General features: G+C 30.5%; 2 protein-coding genes across 3 annotated transcripts; both read left to right on the top strand.

Annotated features, from left to right (window-relative positions):
- Positions 1–6,974: 6,974 nt before the first annotated feature.
- LOC123228237 lies at positions 6,975–7,795 on the top strand. Its single transcript, XM_044653559.1, has one exon. It carries the CDS (start codon positions 7,021–7,023, stop codon positions 7,708–7,710), a length of 690 nt encoding a protein of 229 aa, XP_044509494.1. The 5' UTR covers positions 6,975–7,020; the 3' UTR covers positions 7,711–7,795.
- Positions 7,796–15,829: 8,034 nt separating this feature from the next.
- On the top strand, positions 15,830–17,595 carry LOC123227379 (LOB domain-containing protein 15). 2 transcript variants are annotated; one of them, XM_044652157.1, is made up of 3 exons: positions 15,830–16,244; positions 16,722–16,971; positions 17,075–17,595. In XM_044652157.1, exons 1-3 carry the CDS (start codon positions 16,234–16,236, stop codon positions 17,459–17,461), a joined length of 648 nt encoding a protein of 215 aa, XP_044508092.1. In that variant the 5' UTR covers positions 15,830–16,233; the 3' UTR covers positions 17,462–17,595. The 2 variants fall into 2 exon arrangements, with proteins under 2 accessions (XP_044508092.1, XP_044508091.1); XM_044652156.1 differs by having other exon boundaries at positions 15,834–16,583.
- Positions 17,596–17,824: the final 229 nt, after the last annotated feature.

Here is a 17,824-nt window from a genome sequence, read left to right as displayed (position 1 = left end):
GTACTCTTAAAATATAAATTTAAATAAAATTTTTAAATGATAATTTTATCTCTAACGATAACAGTAAAATTTAACAGACGAATGAATATTTATGTTTCAAAAATTAACAGATATAAATTAGGTTTACACTAAACTTTGGGTCGGAATAAATCTTTTGGCCTCAACATTAAAATGAATTATGGCTTTCTCTTGGGCTCTTCAATACTTCATTAATCTCTCCCCTTAAGAATGACATGCACAAAGGGTCAAGGAGACACTATAGTGGGTAGTACAAGGCCGAATCCGATATTCTTGATCAGTAAGATCATTTAGCTTGATAGCTTTCAATAAGATGACAATCTAAAGTCAGATATGAAGCATAAGTGTTTAAGTTTTTGAATCCTAAGCCATCCGAGTACTTGTAGTCCTCACACAACTTATGAGTAAGAAACAAATATAATATCAATTGTAGGCTGAAAGGAAAAATGCATTACATTGCTACTAAAAATTAGCTTGAGTGGTAAAGAAGAGACGATAATTCTGAGTTTAATCATTAAACCTGAAGTTTTACCTGCTACGTGACACATATAATTATTCTTATTTCCATCATCTTCAAGATGAAAAACAAGTGAACAATATGTCCACAGGCAAAATTTCTTATATGACAACAACAATAAGAATGATTGGAATGCCAAAAAACCAGCACATAAAGATTGAAGCCTATAAATGATCATATTCATATCTTCATCCTACAAAAGATTTTCATTTAATCAACAGACCTTAATGATGTTTTTAACTCACCAGTCACAGCACGCAGGTGGTACAAATACCACTAGCACATTATTAACATCTTCAACCATAGCCTTCAAATCAGCTGAGTTAGCTTTCAGCTTGAGCAAGATATGATAACTTCATTTCTTTTGCTCCCTCTTGAGTCCTATCTATGATGTTTCTTACATAGTTTTCAATAAATATAACTTTAAATTACGATGTTCGTTTGTTTTGTTCATAGTTGCTTTTTTGTTATTTTGTTTTTTAACCTAATGAACTTGGATTGTAGCTAGATATCTTTTGAAAGGATGATATTTTTTTTCTAGGGAAATTATAAAGAATAGGCAAAAGTAAGGGGGTTTAAGTAAAATTATCCAAAAAATTCAGATTAAAGCAAAAATGCCCAACTTTTGTGAAATGTCGAAATTATCCATATATAAACACAACAAATTTCCCCTGTCCCACTGTCGGCCAGATTTTCGACAATTTTTGTGGTTTCCGACGACCGAAAATGGCACAAAACATTAGCATATCTTCCGTCATCTTGTTTGAATCAAGTTATTGTTCATATTATTGAGATTTGAGTGAGATTTTGCAGTTTGAAACTTTAGGGTTTCGATTTTGAACAATGCTTAAAATGTTTTGATTTTTGGTTGATTTTGTTGAATTGGTTGAGGGGTTTTGTGTTATAGCCTATGTAGATTTGATTTGTGTTGAAATTGGAGGCTGAAACGACGAATTTTGGTCAAAAATTCCTTCCAAAACGTTCGATAGTCCGACAGTGGGAACAGTGTTTCCCACTGTCGGACGATTTCTCCCACTGTTGATAGTGGGTTAGGGGGCTTAATTAATGTTTTCAAAAAATTAGGGAGTTGTGTGAGAGTCTTCATTCCACTGTGGATGTTTTTGAAATTTGTCACGTGACAGTGGGCTGTTGGACGCTGCCATGGGATGGGGGGGGGGGGGGGGGGGAGGAAATTTGACATTTTCAAAATTTTAAAGGGAGGGGGTACAGAGGGAGATCTACGGGGGTCCATGGAAATTTTACACTGAACAGTGGCAGGCCTTGAACATCATGGGTTGGGTGGAAATTAACTTTTTTAAAACTATATGGTTTATATGAGACAGATTTTGAATGGCCATAACTTTTGATCTGGGAGGAGTTACGGGGCCTGTAATATATCAATGCGAAGCTCATTTCGAGCTCTATAACAACAACTAGCTTTGCTAGTTGCACCGAATTTGGAGGCCAAAATAAAACTGTTTCAATATGTATTATACAGTTTTATTATTTTATCAAATTTAGGATTTTCAGTTTTTATGATTTTGAGTTTGTTTGTGACCGGACTAGACTTTTTTCATATGACATTTTCAAATTTAATATTTGTAATTATGATGTGCTTTTTTAGACACGTTTTACGATGTAATTACGAAAAATCAGTCGAAAATATGAAAATATGAATCGTTTTCAGAGAATTTTCGTATTTTATTTATTTCAAAAATCTTAAAATCAATCGATATATCATAAAACTGTGAAATTCGAAAAAACGGAACTAAAATTCGAATTCTAAAAGTTGAAATACCCTAGAATGATAATAATCGAAAAATTCTTCGGAAATCTGGAAAATATGAGTTGATATATCGTAAAACGATAAATTTTGAAAAAACGGAACTAAAATTCGAATTCTAAAAGTTGAAATACCCTAGAATGGTAACAATCGAAAAATTCTTCAGAAATCTGAAAAATATAAGTCGATATATCGTAAAACGATGAAATTTGAAAAAATGGAACTAAAATTCGAATTCTAAAAGTTGAAATACCCTAGAATGGCAACAATCGAAAATTTTTTCAGAAATCTGGAAAATACGAATCGATATATCGTAAAATGGTGAAATTCGAAAAAAACCTAAAATTTCATTTATAATGCTCCTATAATGTTTAATATCAAAATGTCTCATAATTTTAATAACATTTAATTTGACCCCTCAATTATCTATTCCTAAAATTTCATTGAGAAATTTATAATGTTCTTACAATGTTTACTATCAAAATGCCCATCTAATTTTAATAAAAATTCATTTAACCTCTCATAATGAGTGAGGGGGGTTTATATAAATTAGGAGAAGGAGAATTTTGATATTATAGAAAAAGTCATGGATATTTTTACTTAAAAATAGTGAATTTGGGCATTTTTACGAGGGTATTTTGGTTATTTTTTATAATTTCTCTCTTTTCTATGTCAAATAATAATAATAAGATTCTGAGCACACCAAAAATAACATATTAAAATATGACAATTGGCTCAAACCCATATGAAATTTCTTCCAATTGTTACCTCAATAGACGTATTCTTCCAAGTCTAAAAGGCTTTTTCGATCAATATCAATCAGTTTCCCCTTCTTGCACATCTTGACAAAGCTTTCCTTGATAAACAACTCACAAGTACGGCATAAATTTGTTCTTCAAGATTGGCTAATCATTCGTAAATAACTGCAATAGTTGTATAAGAAACAACCAATGGGAATCATGAAGCAAAAACGGATGCATAGCGGAGTTTATAATTTAAAATTTTCATAAATATCAATAAAGTCGTCATAATTTCACCACAGTTCGATTGTAGACATAGTATTACAAACATATATATTTTCACAGGCATAGGGCGCTTTTAAGAATTCATAATTATGTGAATGCCTCATTTGTCTTTTTTACAATTGCTAAGATGCACCAAACAACGCTTTCAATTTAAGTGGAGGATTACGTCTTAGTATTCATATGAAACATGAACTCGAAAGGCTCAAATGCACACAAGAGGTCCTATCAGGCCGTTTGTGAATAGGTAGTTGTTTATAGTGTACGTGTGTATTCAATGTATTTAGGGTAAAATTTTATGAAATTGTGAAATTATGTCTCATGACCATTGTTGGTGATGCACGACTATATAATCGATGTTTATTTTATCTGTACAATTCGAGATTATCCAAATTTTGGACAGATAAGATTTAAGAATAATTCTTATATAAGGATAATACACATATATGTATGAACTATGCACAATTGTGTTAGAGTCATAATTATCCACATTGACTTTATCTTTATTCAATTAGATAAACTTTAACATCCACAATTTTTTTATTTTTTTTTGCATTCAAACACCTTAGAATTATTACACTTGGGTCACTAAATATAATAATTCATATTTCGAGTCCAAAGACTTCTTGAGACTTGAAACCATCTATCTGAATATCGATCTTGATTCTACTCAAATAATCATATGCTTTTACAATTCGATCAACTCCTATTGTATGTAACTCATAGAGTTTTTGTTAGGTCAATAGTGTATGGATTCTTGCCTAACCCATAATTTGACAGTCATTAGTATATATATCAAGATTGACCTCTAACAAGATATTATGATACCCAACTAATGAAATATCAATAATTGATTATTAACCCATCAACAGTATGAGTATTCGTATAATTCGATCATTTCTTTATGTGAGGTTGAGACATAGCTTTAGTGTCTACATCAAGAGACCTTTGATATACATAGTATGACTTATGTATCAATGATTGGACGTTATTGGATTGAACAACTATTTAATTTTATTGTAGCCAAAGATTCAAGTAGTCATTAATATTTCTCAATAGGTTTATTAGAGATATCAAATCTTATGTCCAAATGTAACAAATCTTTTATTGATTTATTATAGCCTTCATATAACTCTCGATATAGTCAATCATCATCTTTTTGACAACTCTTTATCAAGGATCATGTTGGGCTAGGGTGTCAAACAATAACAATCAAGTAATTTTAAATTGAAAAATCATATGTACCATCGTTTGTTAAGAGCATGCATTTTATAGACACTGGAGAGATCATCTATATGAAATCCTCTTAATGGGTTAGTCTAGTGGACACATTTACACAATATGTACTCATAATTGCACCAAGTTATCTATGAATAACTTTGACACATGAATATGTCATCACTTTTCAATGAGATTTTTCAACACTATAATACTCCATACTATATGACTTGTCTCTTAGATCAAAATAATATTAGGAGTATAAATGGTTTTAAAATGACCACCTTATGTAAACATAGAATCCTTCCAATCAGTTGACACGCATGCATTATTCTCATCGTCACAATTCTACCATTTTAAAGGTAGTAGTTGTATGGCTTTTGCATCATAGTATCCCATAAAGAATAAAGAATCATTCAATTAGACGTAACTATAATGGGGTCAATCGGCATAAAATTAAGTTGTGGGGTCTTGCTGACCCCTCAAAATTTATGGGTAGTCGGTGGGTTTGGTGGAAGTCATTATAGAAGACTAGGTTGGTTCATATGATTCACAAATTTATTACCAGATTTTGATGAGTCCAAACTAAAATGAACATCATTTTTATAATCAATTTAAGTAAACAAATAAAATTATTCTAATTCGTGGTATCATTTCCCATGTAATAAAATGCCGAAATAAAAACTTGTAAAATTTTAGAAAAATTTGATTGTGTCATGTTTTTTGACTTAACACAAGTTAAGCCGTAAACTCCTTAAGAACGGTTCAATTTATTTGTAACCCAAATTCAAACTAAACATTCTAGTACTTAGAATTCCTCTTATGTCTCTAGAGCATCTTCTCTAAACCTATGGTGAAAAAGGGTTGGTTAATTCTTTCTCTCTAATCTTCACGAAAACTTCAAATAATAATCCCTTGAATTATTAAAAAATGAGAGTAATTTTATATATAAATAATGACATAATAAATGTGATTAAAAATAATTTTATTTTTAATTTAAAATTATCTAATTATATGATAATATATTATTATTTATTTATAAATTTATATATATTATTCGTACACATAATTTTATTATAATAATAAATCAACTTTGTGTGGGCATTAATGGGCCTGAATTTATAGATTCACAAATAAGATTTCAACAACCAAAACGAAACGAAAGTGGTCCTGTCTATGACCGAATCTTAATTGATGTAAATATAAATGATAATGTACAATATTGTAATTTCACCACAAAAAGGGCACTTCTTTGCATGCCCCACCACCAGTCCTCACTTATTATGCCTTTCGCTTTCTCTACTGTTTTTCATATCTTACTCGTTCATACGCAACGCCCTCATCCAGCGGTTTATATTTCTTTATTTACACTAACAGTATTTTGTGCATAATTTTATACGTAAATAATTATATATTATTATATAATTAAATAATTAAAATTAAAAATAAAATAATATTTAATTATATAATAATATATTATTATTTATGTATAAAATTATACATAAAAGTTATAAATATAATTTTATTGTTTTTATAAACCTACTTTATTTTCACTCTCCGAGCATTAACTATTAGATTCTTCTAGCTTAGGAATAAAATTATATGTTTATATAAATGAGTATACATTTATACGTGTTATTATATAATTAAATAAATTTTAATTAATAATAAAATAATATCTAATTATATAATAATACATATAGTACATATCTATTTGTTAGATAAAGTATGTATTGTATTACTCTTAAGTTTAGTATAAATAAATTAGATCCATTAAAATATGAAAATAACACTTAGATTAGAGCAATATTATTAATTATAAGAAATAAAATTGATGTGTCAGAAAGTAAGTTAAAAATTTGATTTTGATATGTCATCATATGAGATTTATATCTATATTTTATTATACATGAAACCTCTTCTTTTGTCATTCAAGCTATCTCTGAGAGGTGTGATCGAATATTATTTTATCATTAATTCAAAATTATTTAATCATATGATGATACATAAGTTGTATACTCAATTGTGTATACATAGATTTATTAATTTATTTATTAGGGATTCTTATCCTACTTTATATGTAAATAAAATTATATTATTCACTTTGAATATATAAATATATACATGTTTATATGTGTCATCATATGATTGAATGATTTTGAATTTAACGTATAATAACACTTGATCACATGATAATACATATAAATATTTATATATTTTTATACTTAAAATAGATGTATATGGTATTACTCGTTATATATTTGCTTAACCAGTAATAAAGATATAATTGTAATTTTAAATTCTACTTAACCATGGTTAATTATCCTTGATACTTTTATTATGTTCATATAAGTGAAATTAGACCCATGTGATTAGATTAATTTATTTAATGAAACCCTTTTAAATAAATAAATGATTCCCCCGGATTTGTACTAGAATTCACTCAGTTGTCTTCTTATTCTATGTATCATATTCCTCCTGCTTCATCTTCGGATCTTCAAGCTTCATCACATCTTCCCAAAATGCTAACTGCTACTCATGAAAAGTCTCTCCAAATCAAACAAGATGACAAATTTTTCACCAGGATTATGTCCAAAGAAGCCTCCGTCGCCAACTCTTCTTCCATGATTTACTACGGAGGAGCTTCTCGTTCTGTTCCATTCATGTGGGAGTCTCAGCCGGGAACTCCCAAACACCAGTTCAGCGACACTGCTCTCCCGCCGCTCACTCCTCCGCCTTCTTATCACTCAAACTCTAAAATGATCCTTCAGAAAAAGGTAAACAAGCCAAAGCCTTTGAACGCGATCTGCCCCTCCAGGTTCACCAAGAACAGCCACGTGTCACCTAATTCGTTGTCTTCTTGGTCATGCGCGTCGTTTTCTTCTTCATCCTCGTGGTCGTCTTCAAGATCAATCAACTCCAACTTTCAGAGAAGATGCATTTCATGTTCGTCTAGAACACGTATGCATTATAATATGGATGATCAGGAGGATCATCAAGGCCAAGGATCCCCTACTTCTACATTGTGTTTTGGTGGTGCCAAAGCTAAGAGTTCTAATGGTGGTCGAGCTCGCTACTCTCTGGCGAATATGAAGAATGCTTTCTTCTCCATTGTAGTCAGCCATGGATCAAATCATCAAGGTAGTGCTTGATTAATTAGAGAGATGAAGTAGAAGCTTTGATTTGCAATGTTGAACACCAAATTTCATGATAATTAAGCATTGAGACTTCCAGCAATTTTTGTTTCGTATTACAATTCCATAATCAGAGAAAAATTTTAAACCAAATAATCAGTTTGGTGAGGGAAGATATTATTATTTTTTAACAATATTATATATATTTATTTTCAAGACACAAATATAAATATATTTATTTTTATCATCACACTAAAATTACACAATTATATAATAATATATATAAAATATATACTTATTTATATATTTAAAATAAATAAACATAGTTTTATAGGTAATTTTTCTTCACTGCTCACAAAAAGGGAAGCATGTGTAGGCATTAATTTACCCTTTTGTTTTCTTTCCCACATTGAAATTGAAGTAATCCTGATTGGCGTGAGCTTACTAGGTTTGAGTAATATACTTATTATATATATACATATGTATATATAATTAAATATTATATTATTATAATTTTAAATAATTAAATTATATAATAATACATATTAAATATATCCTTATTTATATATTAAAAATATGTATATATAATTTTATTGATTAAGTTTATATTATTAAATGTTTTTAAAATTTGAATAAAATTATATATAAATTAATTATATAAATTTATTTGTACAAATGAAACAATAATTTATAATTAGGTGAGATGATGGTATATTATATCTCCTATTTCAAGATTATTTTATTAAATTATAAAAACAAGTTTTTACAGTTTATTTTTATTTCTGATATTACTTTTTGTTTCGTTCCATAAAAAACACCTAAAACTGATTACATTGAATGGCGATCCTGGTAAAAAATCCGCACCATTAATTCCGGTGATAAAGAAACACAAAACAATATCATTATAGTGAAGAAGAAAGAATACAGAGGACAATGAGGAAGAAAGAAAGGAAAGATAATCAATAAACTTTGTTTATTCGGAGAATAAAATTATATATATATCTATTTAAGTATATAAATATATTTGATATATACTATTAAATGATTAGATAATTTTGAATTAAAGATAAAATAATATATAAATAATATGATATGTCATATACATATTTATTTATATATTTAAAAAAATAATAAAATTATGTGTATTCATTTAATATGTATTATTATATGATTGAATAATTTTAAATTAAAAATAAAATAATATCAAATTACGTGATGATATATATAAATATATACTAATTTTTATATATATATAAATAAAATATTACCCTTAAAAGTAAATAATACACATGACATTGCCCATCTTCAAATCAAGCTGCTGCTGCTTCTTCTGTTTAAGCGCCGTTTCATTAACCCAAGTAACTCTCTGTAGCTCTGTTATTCCCACTCTTCAGTTCACACACCCTTTGGCACAATTAACTCCGTTAGTTAAGAATTACAACCCATGAGTTGCGTTATATATTTAAATAATAATACATTATTATATAATTAAATATGTAAAAATTAAAAATAAAATTATATTTAACAATATGAGCCACATAATTTTATTTTATAACTCATTTAACACACAACTTTGCAGAAATTAATGAGGAATCCAATGGTTAATAGTAATGGGCCTCAGAAATGATCAAGTTGCGGCGCAGCAATTACGTTTGTTTCTAAAGGCAGTATAAGATTTGTAACATTGCTCAACGAAAGATTGAAAAAATATATATAAATAATTAAGATCTCCACCGCCTTGCTAATTGTGGTGGGGAATATTAGGGAAATTATAATAAATAGTCAAAATTAAGGGGGTTTAAGTAAATTTGTCTAAAACAATAAGGTTTACGCAAAAATACCCAACTTTTGTGAAATAACAAAACTGCCCCTATATATAAACAAGGAATTCCCACGGTAATTTTCCACGGTTTCACTGTGTAAATTCAAAGAAAATCACCTTTCCCATAGTTATCTCACGATGGAAGAGATTTTCGTCGATTTTTGTGTTTTTCGACAATTGAAAATGACAAATAAGGATAGTATATCATCCCACGTCTTGTTTGAATTAATTTATTGTTAGAATTATTGAGATTTGAGGGAGATTTTGAGGTTTGAATGTTTAGGTTTCCGATTTTGAATAATGCATAAAATGTTTTGATTCTTGGTTGTTTTGCTTGAATTTCTTGAGGGGTTTTGTGTTATTGGATGTGTAGATTTAATTTGAACTGAAATTAGAGGTTAAAATGACGATTTTTGGCCGAAAAATAGATTAGATCTGCAAACGCTACGTAATCTCCCACGGGCGCCCGTGGGATGGGGGCAAAATTTAACGTTTTCAAAATTTTAGGGGGAGGGGGAACATGGGGAGATCCATGAGGGTCTATGTGAAATTTTACACTGAATCGTGGGGTAGTCCATGAAAACCGTGGGTTAGGTGGAAATTAACTTTTTTAAAACTATAGGGTCTACATAAGATAGATTTTGAACGACTATAACTTTTGATCCAGAAGGAGTTACGAGGTTTGTAATATATCAACGCGAAGCTCGTTTCGAGTTCTATAACAACAACCAGCTTTGCTGGTTGCACCAAATTTGGAGGCCAAAATGAAACTGTTTTAATGTGTATTATGTAGTTTTTTTGTTTTATCAAATTTAAGATTTTCAGTTTTTATGATTTTGAGTTTGTTTATGACTGGGCTAGACTTTTTTGATATATAATTTTTAAATTTGATATTTGTAATTAAGATGTGCTTTTTTAGACACGTTTTACGATGTAATTACAAAATTTTTGATCAATTTTTTGGTTTTCTCGTTCATAAGCTATTTGAACGTGTAGTTTTCGAAATTCAGATATGTTTTTTTAGATTTTTGAGTAATTTTTTAATTATTGACATTCTAGGGTATTTCAATATATCTATTTATTCATAACATGTTATTTTTAATGTAGTTTTTACGAATTAATTTTTTTCAATTCGAATTCAGAAATATGAATTTTTTCTTTCCGAATGAACCCATAGTAATTGATATTAAATAAAAATGAGAGTGAAAGTGAGTATTTAAGTGATAGGAAAAATGTATGTAATGAGAGTGAGAGTGAGAGAGTTTATATAAATGTGATGAAGGGTAATTTTGGTATTTTAAAAAAAATGAGGGCATTTTTGCTTAGGAATAGGGAATTTGGGCATTTTTGTAAGAAATAGTAAAATTGGGTATTTTTGCTTAATGGAGGGGTAATTTGGCCATTTATTATAATTTCCCGTAAAATTAAATTATACGCTCATTGCTACTTATTTGAGGTTGATTCTAATAATGAAGTACCTAATTGTTTACTGTCTTTTTTATAATTTAGGCTAAAGGATTTATTCCCATTCAAACTTTACTTTTTTTTTTAAGTTTTAATTTATTAGTTTTAAAAAACTTAAATATTCATCCTTTTATTAAAATTTGTTATTAAGATTAAGGTGAAAATATTATTTAGTAAACATATTTAAAAAAACTAAAAATTTGTCACATTTCCCTCCTAGGTTTAAGAATCTAATAATTTTTCTCCACTCAAAGTTTAAAAAATGACCATTTTGCCCTAGGATTTTTCTAATTACCACTATTGGCGACTAGAGGCAATGGCCATCGTGTTCTCTCTCCCTCTTGACTTCTCTCTCTATCCTTGTTCATCCTCGACTATCACTAACCGAATGAAGATGAAATCAATGATGATTGGAGATGGACTAAGATGGAGAGAGAAACTGAGAGGGAGAGAGAACGTGGTTGTTGTCGTTTTCAACCGTTGGTAGTGATGATTGGAAAAATCCTAAGGTAAATGGTCATTTTTTAGACTTTGGGTATGGTGAAATTGTTAGATTTTTAAACCTAAAGGGGAATATGATAAATTTTTAGTTTTTTTTAAATATTTTTTATTAATAACATTTTTACCTTTAATCTTAACAGTAAATTTTAACAGAATGATAAGTATTTGGGTTTTTGAAAATTAATAAGAGGCTCCATCATGCGAAGTTTCATTTCGGATTCAATTTTCATCATCAATGAAGCTCTACTCATCCACACAAGAGCACTACAACACTACAAATCATATAAAGGCATTAAAGATGCCTCCCAAGTGCTGGCCTATGCAATTTGTCTAATGAATATGGGTGAATTTAGAGAGAAAATTTGGGAGAAAATTTTCGGGATATTAATTATTTTACCCATATTTTTTCCCCTCTTATACATATCTAACCACCTTTTCTCTCACTATACAAATATAGCCATATTTTGGTTTGATAGGAGAAAAGTCACCTTTTTAATGTTACTTTTTTTGTTAGAGAGCATGCTTGTATGATAATTTATGATTGTTTGATAAAAATTGTTTCGAAATTATATTAGTTAAAGTATTGATTAAATAGCCGAAAAAATTCAATAAATCAAATAAAATAGAAATGTTTTTATGATATTTATGTGGAAGAAAATGTAACTATTGTGTTCTAGGTTTTGAGTTGGTTGGATCGGTTGGTCAAGTGCCGGCCAACCCAATTTTTATATGATATAATAAAAATAAATATTTATGTAATAATATTTAAAATTAAATTCATGCGGACTTGGCCGACTTGTCAACCCATCTAGCTAAGCCATCCAACCAAACCCAAAACCCAGAACACAACAGTTATGTTTTCTCCCACATAAATATCACAAAAGCATTTCTATTCTAACTATTTTAATTTGGAAACAACTTTTATCAATCAATTATGAATTATCATACAAACATACTCTCTAATAAAATAAATAACATTTAAAAGGTGACTCTTCTCCTTTTAAAGACAAAGTTAAATCAAAATGTGGTTATATTTGTATAGTAAGAATGGTTAAAATAATTAATATCCCAATATTCTCTCTTTTCTTATATGAGATGATTAGACCGTGAGTATCTAGTTGATATGAGACACCTCATAACCCTAATTGCCCCTTGATTTTAGGGAACACGTTTTCGTGTAAATTTTCATATTTGCCAAGCTAGTGATTGTCTCACAAGCACTTTATTTCCTTGGGTCTCTAATTGCAGCTCTGTGAGCTCTCAGTGCAATTATAAGGGAAAATATATGATTTAATTCTTGTATATTATATTTCCTTATATTGAGTGTAATAAATTATAATCACTTTGTTCTATTTTCATGGGATTAAAATTTTTATTTAGACTATATTATAAGTATATTGTACAACATCTCATCAATAATACACAATTCAATTTACAATTCTTCAAAATTTGTGAAATTTTAGGTCAATCTATTGATCCATCATTCATTCTTTGTTCTCTTCCTTTGATTTAAGGTGATTCACGCAAATATACGCAAATTTTTCATAATTTTAATTCGATTTTTTAAAGAATTTGCAGAATATTAATTCAAATAGTGTGTTTGAATGAAATTCATTATACATTCAAGTCAATTTTGTCTGTACTCTACAAAATTCAACACAGATTTTTTGCTGCCACGAAACCACTAAACTTAAAAAGTCAATGCAATCCTAATTAAAACTATTTCAAACAACAACAACAGTGGCCAGTTTTAGTCGTACAGTTACAGCCGAATTTGGCTCAAAAGATCACTCGCCATCCCACCAACGTCAAATCGAAGAAACGGGAAAGAGAGAAAGAAAGATTCGAAAAGTTTGAATTGAGAAATCCCAATGCATGCGTGCAATATTGATAAATACAGTTAGGCCACTGCAATTAGTTGATTCTCATTACAGCTTAAAGGTTTTTTCTGATATGACTACCATGCAAGTATATATTTGGACCTAATTATAGATATTTGTATAAAGAGTTGAAAATGTGTGACAATCCTAATAAAGTGAAGTGTATTTATTTTGAATATACAAATAGACACATATTAGATATGTGTCATTATGTGATTGAATAATTTTGAATTAAAAATAAAATAATATCAATCACATCATATAAGTGTATATTTATTTAAGTAGGGTATGCATGGTATTGCTCCTTGGATCCAGAGACTTGGGGGAGTTTTGTTTTGACGACTATTTTAGGATTTAGAATCTTGTTTGTTTAGGGTTTAATGGAAAGGTTACTTTAGTTCTTGACTGCGTACATGTTACAAATTAATGGAGGATCCAAGTGGATTCTGGGTTTGGGTGCAGTAAAGAAAGAAGGAGAGACTGAGAGAGAGAAAGTTAAGGTAGGGAGAAAATTAGGTTGGAGATGAGAGAACAGCGGGCCGACTTGGTAGCCTATAGATACGGGTCAAACAAGAATCGATGGTACAATTTCCTTAAAATCTAAGCAAATTCAATTTTTTATTGTATAAAATTCTAATTTAATCATCAACAAATATTAAAATTCCCTTCCTGTTCCATCCCTTTCATTATCCACTTTGTTATAACCCATAAAAGCCACGAGCAAAACCCTCTTGATTCTCCACTAGAATTATATCTCCATGTAGAATTTTATATTACAAATTATATTCAATTGCTGATTGATATGCAGAAATTGTATCTATATGTAGGTTTTATATATTAGAAGTTTGATCGAGTGATTCAATGGAAAAATTAAGATTAAGCAAGCATGTGTGGCACACAAATCGAAAGACATTGGGGTTGCTAATGAACAACCGATGATTTTATATTTAATTTATAGGCCAAAGGACTATTTCCCACCCAAAGTTTTCCTCTTATTAACTTTGAAAATCTCATTTACCCACCCATAGGTTGTCAAAATTAATGGAATCCTAACCTCTAAAAAATTTATCTCATTTTTCCCCCTAAAATTTTAAAAACTAACAAATTTCTCCCAACCCAAATTTTAAAAAACAACATTTTCCCCTTAGGGTTTTCAATTTTTCGAAGTTAGTTTTTTGATACCATTTCTTCCTCTCCGACGACCTCTAGGCGATGCTTCTTCCTCTTCGGCGCAGCCTCCTTCCGGCTATTGTCCTGGGCACGGTCATCGACGAAGACAACCATGCTTCGTCTCGGTGAAGATGCATCTTTGTCTCTAACGAAGACAAATCGTCTTCGTCTCAATGAAGCACGGTTGTCTTCATCAACAACCGTGCCCAGGACAACCGTCGAAAGGAAGCCACGTCGAAGAGGAAGAAACATTGCCTGGAGGTCGTCGAGAGGAAGAGACAACGCCGGAAAACTAACTCCAAAAAATTGAAAACCCTAGGGGCGAAAATGTTGTTTTTTAAAACTTGGATTTGGGGAAATTATTAGTTTTTAGGGTTTTGGGGGGAAAATAAAATCAAATTTAAGTTTATTTTTAATAATACAAGCAAAATGATAATTTTACCTTTGAAACTGTTAATTTTAACTGGTCACAAGTGGGTAAATGAGATTTTCAAAGTTAACGGAGGAAAACTTGAGAAAATAGCATACTTCGGGTGGGAAATAGTCCTTTGGCCTAATTTATACTAAATAAAATTGAGAAACTAAGATGCGATAAGCTGTTGACAACATTAGTTAATAAGCCAATTCTTAATTAATGATTCCATAGCACTGATTATGTAATCTATGGAAGCAATGGAATATTCGGATAACAATAAAATTATATGTATATATTTTTAATATACTGTTTAAGTATACAAATGATATGTCACTATTTGATTAAATGATTTTGAATTACAGATAAAGTAACATATAATCATACGATGATACATGATCTGTATACTCAAATTATATAAAAAAAAATATATGCATAACATCGCTCATTCGGGTAATTGATATAAAACAAATCTTTGAAGTCCCTTGAATCGTAATGCTTTCTACTAATGAAAAGAAATTGTAGGTGAGATGTCTTAAACATGAGCACACGTGAGTGTGGATCCCTCTCAGAAGTAAGTCCGCTAGCTAGCTGCAAAAGATAAATTCATTTATCTTGAGGGTGTCCAATCTTTTTCTATAGACATCAATGAAAATGTAGTACCAATATTTAAAGCTCAAGTTCTATAATTGATTAAAGTTTTGGCACTGAATTTATGACCCTAAATTTGCATTTATTAAATCATTATGCATCTGTCGACCTCGTACCCCAATAAAGTTACTAATTTTTGAGTTGGGAATTTATTGCTAGCTGGTAAATTAAGCAATTTGAAAGATCTAGAGAGAATCGATTGCTCTTTTAATCAATTCTTCGACTGGTTTTGGTTTTAGTCCTGGCGATCTTCAAAGAATGGTTGCGGCTTCCAAAAGAAGATGGGGTTTTTTGATTTTGACAAGAAACTAACATTTGCTTATAGGATGGTCTCATATATCAAAGCGCAATCACTTTATATAGTTCAAGGTTTCAAAAGAGAAAACATGTTCAAACTTTGATTACCGATTAAACTAATTGAAAGTCCAAACTAGGGTCTCTTCTGAGAATGAAGTGAAGACCACATGCAGGCATGAAAGATCAATAAGCAATCCAGGCAAAACCAGATGGTTTGATTTACAAAGTCAGCAGATTTATAGACAACACACGTGGGCAAGCAGTGAGCAAGAGCTGGCATTTATACAACTCAATTACCTCTCTCAATCTTCTCTCTCTCTAGTCTCGATTGATCGCCTCCACTGATGCTCTCACTGTATGTTTGTCTTTTATCTTTATTTCTCTGCAACTAATCTATGGAATTTTTCTGAAATAATTGATATTTCCTCCTCATACATATTCACACCAACAATATTAATTAATTACCTTTTAATTAACTTCTGTCTTTCTCTCTACATATATATCCCTTTTGTGTGTCTATATATAATTAATTTCTTCACTGGAAAATCCTTTTCTTTGCTGGATATCTTGCCTTTAAAGTACTCCTTTCTTTCCTCTCACTTTCCTTTATACTTCATCTTCTTCTTCTTTCTTCCTCTCTCTTTGAGCAACTCCACTTCCATTTTTGAGAGTATGCCTGAATGTCCAGAGAAAGGTAAGAAGTAGAATTTTCTCCCTCTCCCTGTCCATCTTTCTCATAGTTATCTCTTTTTGTTTTTCATAGTGTTGATGGGTACTTTGCTAACTAATCAAGTACTGTTTAACTGTTTGTTGTTTAAAATATTGCCTATAGGGAGAGATTTGATGAGATAGGAAAGAAGATCAAGAGAGAAGTAGATGTCTCTTCTCATATGGGAAGAAGACACATGTCGGGTCCTCCAGGAACCCTAAATACTATTACACCTTGTGCAGCCTGTAAACTCTTGAGACGTAGGTGTGCCCAAGAATGCCCCTTTTCTCCATATTTCTCCCCTCATGAACCTCAAAGGTTTGCTTCTGTTCACAAAGTCTTTGGTGCCAGCAACGTCTCCAAGATGCTCATGGTAATCATTAAAACCCTAATTAATAACCCATATAAATATTCTCTTGGTCTTCATTAATCAATGTATACTCACGTATTGTGTTGATGGTTTTGTTATATTTCAGGAGGTGCCGGAGGGCCAAAGAGCCGATGCTGCAAACAGTCTTGTTTATGAGGCGAATGTGAGGCTAAGAGACCCAGTTTATGGGTGCATGGGTGCAATTTCAGCTTTGCAGCAACAAGTTCAATCGTTACAAGCGGAACTCAATGCAGTGAGGGCTGAGATATTGAAATACAAATATAGAGAAACTAATATTATGCCATCATCTCATGCTGCTTTGCTCTCTTCTCGGGCTGTTTCCGTTGCTGCTCCACCACCACCAACAACAGCTCCATCCCCACCGCCACCTCCTCTTACTTCTGCTTCCTGTACTTCTTCCATGTACGGACAAGCCTCCAATGTTGCAGATTATAGCTCCATTTCAAGTGAAAACATTTCCTACTTTGGTTAAAATATCTCTAGATTAACAAATCTATCTCATTTATTTTTCTATATAACGAAAGCAATGGAGTAAACTGAGGAAGTGATTAATATGTTTATTTTCTTCATAATTTCCTACATGAATTTAATTATTTCTTTTTTATAGTTTTCCTCCCTCTTTGTTTTCTTTTCCTCTTCCTATGAATAAATCTAAAAAGAAAGGGAAACCCTAGAATTTAATACACAAGGTCATTTCAAAGCCTTAGTGTAATTGCACATGCAAGTATGTGCCATTAATATTGGATATGGATAGTGTTTGAAGTTGAGGTGGAGGAGACAAAATGTATAGTTTTGACCATCCCAATGTAATAAGTTTACCTCATCAAACTTCCAA

This window comes from Mangifera indica, chromosome 10 (genome assembly GCF_011075055.1).
Source record: "Mangifera indica cultivar Alphonso chromosome 10, CATAS_Mindica_2.1, whole genome shotgun sequence".
NCBI classification, from domain to species: Eukaryota; Viridiplantae; Streptophyta; class Magnoliopsida; order Sapindales; family Anacardiaceae; genus Mangifera; species Mangifera indica.
Note: the sequence above shows the minus strand (reverse complement) of the source record. Positions and strands in the feature narration are given on the sequence as shown.

Bases quoted from the DNA above. Each gene is read 5' to 3' on its own strand.
- LOC123228237 (XM_044653559.1), top strand. From the start codon at position 7,021: ATGTATCATATTCCTCCTGCTTCATCTTCGGATCTTCAAGCTTCATCA.
- LOC123227379 (XM_044652156.1), top strand. The intron at 16,972-17,074 runs GTAATCATTAAA...GTTATATTTCAG, and splicing joins ACGTCTCCAAGATGCTCATG to GAGGTGCCGGAGGGCCAAAG.